The sequence below is a fragment of the Octodon degus genome, unplaced genomic scaffold (genome assembly GCF_000260255.1).
Source record: "Octodon degus isolate 3935 unplaced genomic scaffold, OctDeg1.0 scaffold00163, whole genome shotgun sequence".
NCBI classification, from domain to species: Eukaryota; Metazoa; Chordata; class Mammalia; order Rodentia; family Octodontidae; genus Octodon; species Octodon degus.
This window is the reverse complement of record NW_004524739.1, coordinates 5993907-6002801: the sequence shown is the minus strand read 5'-3', so window position 1 is coordinate 6002801 and position 8895 is coordinate 5993907. Positions and strand designations below refer to the sequence as shown.

At 43.7% G+C, this 8895-nt stretch overlaps 1 protein-coding gene across 1 annotated transcript in view; it reads right to left on the bottom strand.

Moving 5' to 3' along the window:
- Positions 1-8895, bottom strand: part of Hdac1 (histone deacetylase 1) — a 44012-nt gene that overhangs the window by 15417 nt on the left and 19700 nt on the right. Inside the window, exon 3 of the mRNA XM_023703097.1 lies at positions 5421-5538. Coding sequence (XP_023558865.1) covers positions 5421-5538 — 118 coding nt within the window. The remainder of the gene's footprint in view (positions 1-5420; positions 5539-8895) is intronic.

Below are 8895 nucleotides of genomic sequence, written 5' to 3'. Positions count from 1 at the left end.
TAGGTCAACAATTTCTGACAGTGCCAGTGAAGTGGAAGACCCAATACTATTATGGGCTACTGAACTCTTTTAGAATATTTTGCCGAGTTTACACACCTATAATATTTAAATGATGGAACTTAACAAAAAAAGGGGATACAGATGAATGTCCATTTTGTTACATTCTTTTAATGAACAGAGGGATTTGTTCTAATGGTGTTTGTAAATAGAGTATCAAGTCCGCATCCTGTACAGCAATTAACCACTAGGAAGAATGCATGCAATGTGTTAATTATTGGAACTGTCCTACCAATTTGGTTTGAAACTGTCTCATTGCTATTTGTTTCTCAATAAAATTATGGAAAAAAATAAAATAAAATCTAGGTAGGTAGACAGACAGATTTTTTTTTTTTTTTTTAATTAAATGGAACTCTCACTATGTTGCCCAAGCTGACCAGGGCTCAAGCAGTTCCTCCACCTCACCTACCTCACTCATGGAATTACAGGCATGCTCCACAGAGCCTGTCTCCTCCTATATACTTTGATAATCTCTGGATTATGCTTCAGGAAATTACAAAAAGTCTATGTGTGATCAGTACAGATGCTTGCTTTATTTATTTATTTAGGTACTCAGAATCAAACTCAGGACCTTGCCCTTGCCAGGCTGGTGCTGTGCCACTGAGCTAAATCCCCAGATGTGGAACCCAGAGATACAGAAGGCTGACCATGCTCCCAAACTGGGAAAGCAGTGTTCCATTCTCTGCTCTACCAGCCCCCTGCTATGTGACTCTGAGAGTCATTTCACTCCCCTGAGTCTCAGCTTACAGCTATAGCACAGGTAAGGATGCCACTCAACTGTTTACTACCTTAACTCCTTCTATCACATTTTTACAATGAGCCCGTTCTGATAGATGATCTGCTCCCCAAATCACATTCCCTCAGGCCCCTATTTTCATGAATTAAATATCAGGTCAGAACTTCTGATCAGGGCTTTCAAAGCCTCCAAGTGACTACAAAGAGTTCCTATCCCTGCCAAGAGCAAGGAAACTTGACTTATTTGGGCTTTTCAAGGTATGACTTACAAGCTTAATCCAGAAGTTAGTAAATATTAAATAAGAGATCACAAAAGAGCTCCTATATTTCCATTACTGTCTCAGTAGACACCCCAGGTTATGATGCACAGCACCAAGTGTCAGCCAACATGAATCAGGCAGCAAAGGTACCCTGAGTTTCTCAAGAGCCTCATCCTTCCCGTCCCCCTTCCCACTATTTCTAATGAGGAAATCTCAGGCCTAATTTTTTTCTTTTTTTCTTTTTTTTTTTTTTTTGGTGGAACCAGGGATTGATCAGGCCTAATTTTTAATATGCCACTTTAAAATGCTTGTTCCAAAAAAAATCAGAGCACTAGAGTAGAAATCGAAAATTCCTGAGGGTCTATTATTTTGTCTGCTGCACTAGATTTATAAATAACAAAAATAATAAGACATAATAGCAAAAGCTATTTCTCAAGAACAGGCATTCTGGACACATTATGTCACTTATTCCGGATTCTGAGCTATGAAGTAGGAACTAGTAGCTTCTTTCTGTTTTGTTTTGGTTTTTTTGAGATGGGGCCTTGCTTTGTGCTTCAAGCTGGCCTCAAACTCCTGGTGATCCTCCTGCCTTAGCTTCCCGAGTGCTGGAATTATAGGCCTGTGCCACCACCCCTGGCTATTATTCCCCATTTATTTATCTATCTATCCATCCATCTATCAGTCATTGTTTTAGGGAAGGGCTACAGAGTGTTCAGGGTCTCACTACTAGATTGGACTCTAATGATCTACCTGTTTACAGCCTCCCAAGAGCTGGGCTTACAGGTGCATGCCAGAACGCCCTGGGGGTGGAGCCGGCAGGGCAGGCCTGTGTATCAAAGTCCCGACCCCTATACCTGCTAGCAGGCACTTTAATTCGCTGAACTACTTGGCTGGCCATTTCCTTCTAAAGAGAAAAAAGAATATTCTGACTGGGAGGAGACTTACTCAAAAATATATCGCTAAGTGACAGAACTGAGCATTCAAGCTAAGAAAATCATGCTCATTTCCTTGCTTCAATACAAAATGCCTTTTTTCAAAAACTGAATTTAGCACAGGGTCTAAATTCAGACTCACAGTGATCCTCCTGTTTTCAGCCTCCCAAGCACTAGGATTATAGGCATGTGCCACTGCACCCAGTCCCAAGCAGTCTTAGCATGCCCCAGGGCGGGGCCCCCATGTTAGGGCTGGGATGGAAGCCAGGCCAGTGCGCTCTGCCTAAGCAGGCTCTTTAAGCCACTGAGCTATCTAGCTGGCCCACAAAATGCTTCTCTAAGGACAACCTGTTCTGAGAACAGAGCCTAACCCAGGGGTGGCAAACCAATGGTGTGCACATTACAGCAGGTTGTTTTATTAACACAGAAGCTCTGAAACGTTTGCCACCACTGGCCTAACCCTTGGCCTAAATGTTTTTTTTTGTTTTTTTTTTAATTTTTTTAAATATTTATTTATTTTTATTTATTACATTTATTTATTGTGTGTGTGTGTGTGTGGCCAGCTCAGCCCACCAGGGGGTGGGGCTGGCTGGCATGTGGTGCTGGAGGATTGAACCGCGGTCCCTGTGCTTTGCCAAGCTTGTTTCAAGTAGGTGCTTTAGACCACTGAGCCATCTCTCCAGCCCCGGCCTAAATGTTATAGAAACCTCAAAGTCATCTACACCAAAGGAATAAATTTCTCTCCCTTCTCTTGGAGGTCAAAGAGACCTTAAGAATTCAAAGAAGGGGCTGGTGAGATGGCTCAGTGGTCTGGAGGATCTATGCACTGTCATAATCACCACTGTGAGGTTACTTTCACGGGACTATCTTTTTACCAGTAGCAAGAAACAAGCGTTACAGATTTCTTAATACTACAATATAAATTGTCATAAGTTAATCAAAACTTCTAGACAGTATCTTGTTTCATTGTATGAGGCTTTAGATGTTAAGAGGGAATTTCAAAACAACACGAAAGAAAAATCAGGTGTGATACTTTATTTTTTTTTAATTTTTTTTTAAAATTTGTGTGTGGGGCTGGGGAGATAGCTCAGTAGAATAAGCGCTTCCCTGGCAAGTACAAGGATCTGAGTTCATTCCCTGGTTCCACCAAAAAAAACCCCAAAAAATAAAAAAATAAAAATAAAATTTGTGTGTGTGTGTGGCCAGCTCAGCCCACCAGGGGGCGGGGCTGGCTGGCATGTGGTGCTGGGGGATTGAACCACGGTCCCTGTGCTTTGCTAAGCTTGTTCTAAGTAGGTGCTTTAGACCACTGAGCCATCTCACCAGCCCCATCAGGTGTGATACTTTAGTCCCAAATTTGGGGCAAGCGCCTGCCTGGCAAATGCAAGGACCCGGGTTTGATCCCCAGTACCACATGCCATGCCCGCTCTGGGCTGTGGTGGCCACAGAAATGGACATGATGGAATATCCCTGTAATCCCAGCACAGAGGAGGCTGAAATAGGAGGATCACTATAAGTACAAAACTGTGTGGTGAGACCCTGTACCAACTAAATACAATCATCTTTTTATTTTTTCTTATTTATTTTTAGTATAGGGCCTACACGGTCTTACTAAGCAGATCCCCATTCCTACAAACTAGTTGTGGTTTCTGAGATGGGACCTGTTCTGGAGTTTCAGGGCCTAGGGGCCGGGGTACAATCACTTCATCTTAAAGATTTTATCCAGGACCAGGGAAATAGCTCAGCAGAATATGCGCTTGCCTTCCAAGTGAAAGGGCCTGAGTTCAATCCCCGGTTCTGCAGAGAAAAAAAAAAGAAAAAATTTTATCCTAAAGAGTCAATCGCTCTCTTCCTGTAAGCGGCCTTAGGTGACCTGTGAAAATGGTTCGCTACTCTCTTGACCCAGAAAACCCCACAAAATCATGCAAATCAAGAGGCTCAAATCTTCGCGTTCACTTTAAGAACACGCGTGAAACTGCCCAGGCCATCAAGGGTATGCATATCCGAAAAGCCACCAAGTATCTCAAGGATGTCACATTAAAGAAGCAATGTGTACCATTCCAGCGTTACAATGGTGGAGTTGGTAGGTGTGCCCAGGCCAAACAGTGGGGCTGGACACAGGGTCGGTGGCCCAAAAAGAGTGCTGAATTCTTGCTGCACATGCTTAAAAATGCAGAGAGTCTGAACTTAAGGGTTTAGATGTAGATTCTCTGGTTATTGAACATATCCAGGTGAACAAAGCACCCAAGATGCGCCGCCGTACTTACAGAGCTCATGGCCGGATTAATCCATACATGAGCTCCCCCTGCCATATTGAGATGATCCTTACTGAAAAGGAACAAATTGTTCCCAAACCAGAAGAGGAAGTGGCACAGAAGAAAAAGATATCCCAGAAGAAACTGAAGAAACAAAAACTTATGGCACGGGAATAAATTAAGCATAAAATAAATGCAAATAAAATTAAAAAAAAAAAAGTCAATCATGGGCTGGTGAGACGGCTCAGTGGTCTAAAGCACCTACTTTAGAACAAGCTCAGTGAAGCACAGGGACCGCGGTTCAATCCCCCAGCACCACATGCCAGCCAGCCCCGGCCCCTGGTGGGCTGAGCTGGCCACACACACACACACACACACACAATAAATAAATAAATAAAATAAATAAATTTAAAAAAAAAAACTAAAAAAAAAAAAAAAAGAGTCAATCATGAGTGACTTTTAAATTCTGAATAGAGAGATGGCTCAGTGTAGTAAGTGCTTCTCTGGCAAGCGCAAGGGCCTGAGTTCAATTCCCCGTTCCACCAAAAAAATAAATAAAATAAAGCCTGAGCTGAGTAGACCTTTAATAATTAATTAATTAAGAATAGAGGGGCTGGCAAGATGGCTCAGTGGTCTAAAACACCTACTTAGAACAAGCTAAGCTAAGCAAAACACAGGGACCGCGGTTCAATCCCCCAGCACCACATGCCAGCCAGCCCCGCCCCCTGGTGGGCTGAGCTGGCCACAAACACACACAAAGTAAATAAATAAATAAATAAAAAAAAGAAGAATAGAAAGGCAAAGCAGTTACGGTGGGATGCAAGGAAATAAAGAGATCACACAGCCTGGCCCATGTTATAAAACAGAAATGTGAGGGGAAGTGACTTGCCCAGCCACTTTAGAACTGGGTCCTGTACCTACTGTCCATTTCTGAGATCAGTGCTTGTCCCATTATAACTACAGTACTCTCTGGACAGTGTTGTAAACCTAAGTGGAAAAAGCCCAATGGATATTATTTATAATCAGGAAACAAGGAGAATCAGACTGGAGAAACAAAAGCATGTTGGCACCTTTGGGGGGAAAGGAAATTAGCTGTCAGCTGAGCGAGAACAAGGAAGGCAGGGCAGGCCTCTCTGACGGCAACAGGGCTGGGAGGTAGGCAGGGAACAGAACAGACTTACATCTCTGCATTTGCTTGCTGTACTCGGACATGTTATCCGGACGGATGGAGCGCAAGAACTTAATGTAGTCATCGCTGTGGTACTTAGTCATCTCCTCAGCATTGGCCTTGTGAGGGCGCTAGAGGGCAGAAGGGAAGAATGGTAGGTTAGTGCTGCTGCGGCCACCAGGCTGCACTCAGTCTAGGTGGAATGTTTACATTTTCTGGCCAGCACTGAGCTAGGTGCTAGGCAAAAAGAGGTAACTGAATAGATCAGCACCTGAATGAAATTTAGGATCTAATTAGGCAGATAAAATTATAAAGGAGATTGGGTATTGGAAACAGACTGCAGGTCAAACCCAGTTGCTTAAACACGTTATGTGTAGAGCCACAATTTCTTCACTTATGAAAGTGACAATTACCTGACAGAGGTGGTAAGAACTGGGTAAGGGTGTCAGATGTGGTGGCATACACCAGGAATCCCAGCACTTGGGAAGCTGAGGCAGGAGGCTCAATGAGAGTTTGAGGCCAGTCTGAATTACACAGTGAGTATTCTCTGGTTTCTCTTCAGATTGTATAAGTCTTTCGCCTTTTGAATTACACAGTGAGGCTCTGTCTCAAGAACAAAAAAATCTCTTCTCCGGGCCAGCAAGATAGCTCAGCAGACTAAATGACTGCTTGGCAAGCTCGGGGACTGGGGTTCAATTCCAGGTACCGCATGCTGCACCAGCCCCGCCCCTGGACATGCTGAGCCAGCGACCAAGTCCAGGTGAGGTGGTGCTCGCCTATGTTAGGGAGGCTGAAAACAAGAGGATCACGAGTCCAATCTGTATAGTGAGACCCTGTACCAAATACATAAATAATCTCTTCTCTTCCTCCCAACCCTCAAATGGAGGTCTTCTTCAGATAATTTCTTTGCAATATTCCAGCACATCTATGCTATCTCATAGGATCCTCACACAGCCTTTGAAAAATTACTATTACTGCCTGAATTTTATGAGGAAAGTACAGCACAGAGAGAGTAAGTAACTTACACAGAATTACGTATCTGATAAACTGGAACAGGAAAACAGATGTATGGCTCCAGCTACTAACTGACTTGCACTTAAATTCTCCATTAATTTTGGGCTGGGGAGATAGCTCAGTGGCATAAGCACTTGTCTGGCAAGCATAAGGTCCTGAGTTAGATAACCAGTTAAAAAAAGTCGGGGCTGGGGAGATGGCTCAGCAGAATAAGCGCTTGCCTGGCAAGCGTAAGGGGTTCTGACAAAACAAAACAAAATACAAACTCCCCTGTGCCCCTCCCACTGCCCTGAGAGGGCCACTGAGACTGGGTATGGTGGCACGTGCACCTGTAATCCCAGCTCTTATTTTTTTATTTGCGTGTGTGTGTGTGTCCACCTCAGCCCACCAGGGGGTGGGGCTGGCTGGCATGTGGTGCTGGGGGATTGAACCGTGGTCCCTGTTCTTTGCTAAGCTTATTCTAAGTAGGTGCTTTAGACCACTGAGCCATCTCACCAGCCCTGTAATCCCAGCTCTTGGAAGGCTGTAAATAGGTGGATCATTAAAGTTGGATGGGGCCGGAAAGATGGCTCAGTGGAATAAGCGCTTCCCTGGCAAGCGCAAGAGCCTGAGTTCAATCCCTGCTTCCGCAAAAAAACAAAAACAAACAAACAAAAAAAAACTAGCAGAATTAAAGTTGGATCTAGCAGTGAGACCCAGAACACCCTGTAGACCCTTCCCTAAAATACAAAAAAAAAAAAAAAAAAAAAGCACTTCCCTGGCAAGTGCAAAGGCCTGAGTTCAATCCCTGGTTCCACCAAAAAAATAAATGAATAAATAAAAAATAAAATACAAAAAACAAAACAAACAACAACAAATAACTCAGTTAATTTAATGAAGACTATAGCACTAAAAGACAATGAGGCACAGTGGCATGTGTTGTGCTCCCAAATACTTGAGAGGTTGAGGCACAAATGTGCAGGCAGCCTAGGTGATTTAGCAAGGCCCTGGCTTAAAAAAAAAAAAAAAAAGGGCAGGAGATAGCCCAGTATTCCCTAGGTTCACCCCCCTTTTTTTTTTTCCTGGAACCGGAGACTGAACTCAGCGGGTTTAACCCTTAATACTACCCCCCCAAAACAAAACAGTAATAAGAGACCGAAAGATCTTATCTTAGTGAAAGAAGCACTTGACCTTAAATGCCAAGTTGTTTCTACCGTACCATTTCTACCATTCCTCACCATCTACCAATGTCATCTACACCATGATTTGCCTCTTGCTTCTAGATAGAATCTTAAGTCTCTATTCTGAGCTCCAGATTCACAACTCCAGTAGATCTCATCTGCTCCACTAGGAATCCTAGACCCCTCACCCTTTTCTGGTTTGTTTCCTTGTTGTGTTTCATTTTGAGACAGGGTCTCGCTATACAGTTCAGGCTGGTCTTGAACTCACACCACTCCTCCTCCCTCAGCCTCCAGAGTGCGGAGATTACAAGTGTGCACCACCATTCCTAGCTTTATACTTTTTTAAGCTATATAAGACTGGTTTTCTGTTTTGTTTTGTTTTTTTTCTGTTTTCTGCTTTTTGGTACTAGGAATGGAACTCACAACCCTGCACTTGCCCGGTAGGCACTGTGCTGCTGAGCCATAACTCCGGCCCAGAAAACTTTTTTTTTTTTTGAGACAGGGTCCCACTCTATAGTCCACGCTAGACTTGAACTCACAACATTCTCTTGCCTTAGTCTCCCAGTGCTAGGATTACAGATGTGTACGACCATGCCCAGTCTCAATTGCTGGGTCAGGGAGATGGCTCAGTGGAATAAACGCTTCCCCTGCAATCCCAAGGGCCTGAGTTCAATCCCCAGTTCTCCACCCCCACCCCCCAAAAAGTATCTGTCTAGTCTCAATTGCTGTCTCAGTGTGCCCTGGGGCAGGGCTGGCATGGCAGGCCTGGGGATAGAACCGCTGGCCCTTGCACCTGCTTGCAGGCACTTTACTCTGGAATCACATTACTTCTGCTCCAAAAATATTTCCAACTGGGCATGATGGCCGATGTCTGTAATCTCAGCACTCTGAAGGCTAAGGCAGGAGGATCACTATGAGTTCAAGATCAGTGTGAACTTCATAGTCAGACCTTATCTCAAAAAATTAAAATAAAATATACAACTATTGAGACTGGGTGTGGCAGTCACATGCCTATAATCCCAGCTCTTGGGAGGCTGCAAACAGGTGGATCACTACAAGTCCAATCTTGGAGACCCAGAATACCCTGTAGGCCCTTCCCTAAAATACAGAAGAAATAAAAATAACAAATAAGGGGGCCTGCCCATTAGCGCAGTTGTTTCCTTGCCTGCTTAAACAAAGCTGTCAGGCTCAAGATGCTCTGGTTCGAACCCAGTCTTTCCTAGGAAACCAGAGATGCCCTCAAGGCATCAGGAGGCCTCCAAAAATAAATAAATAAATAAATAAATAAATAAATAAATAAATAAATAAATAAAT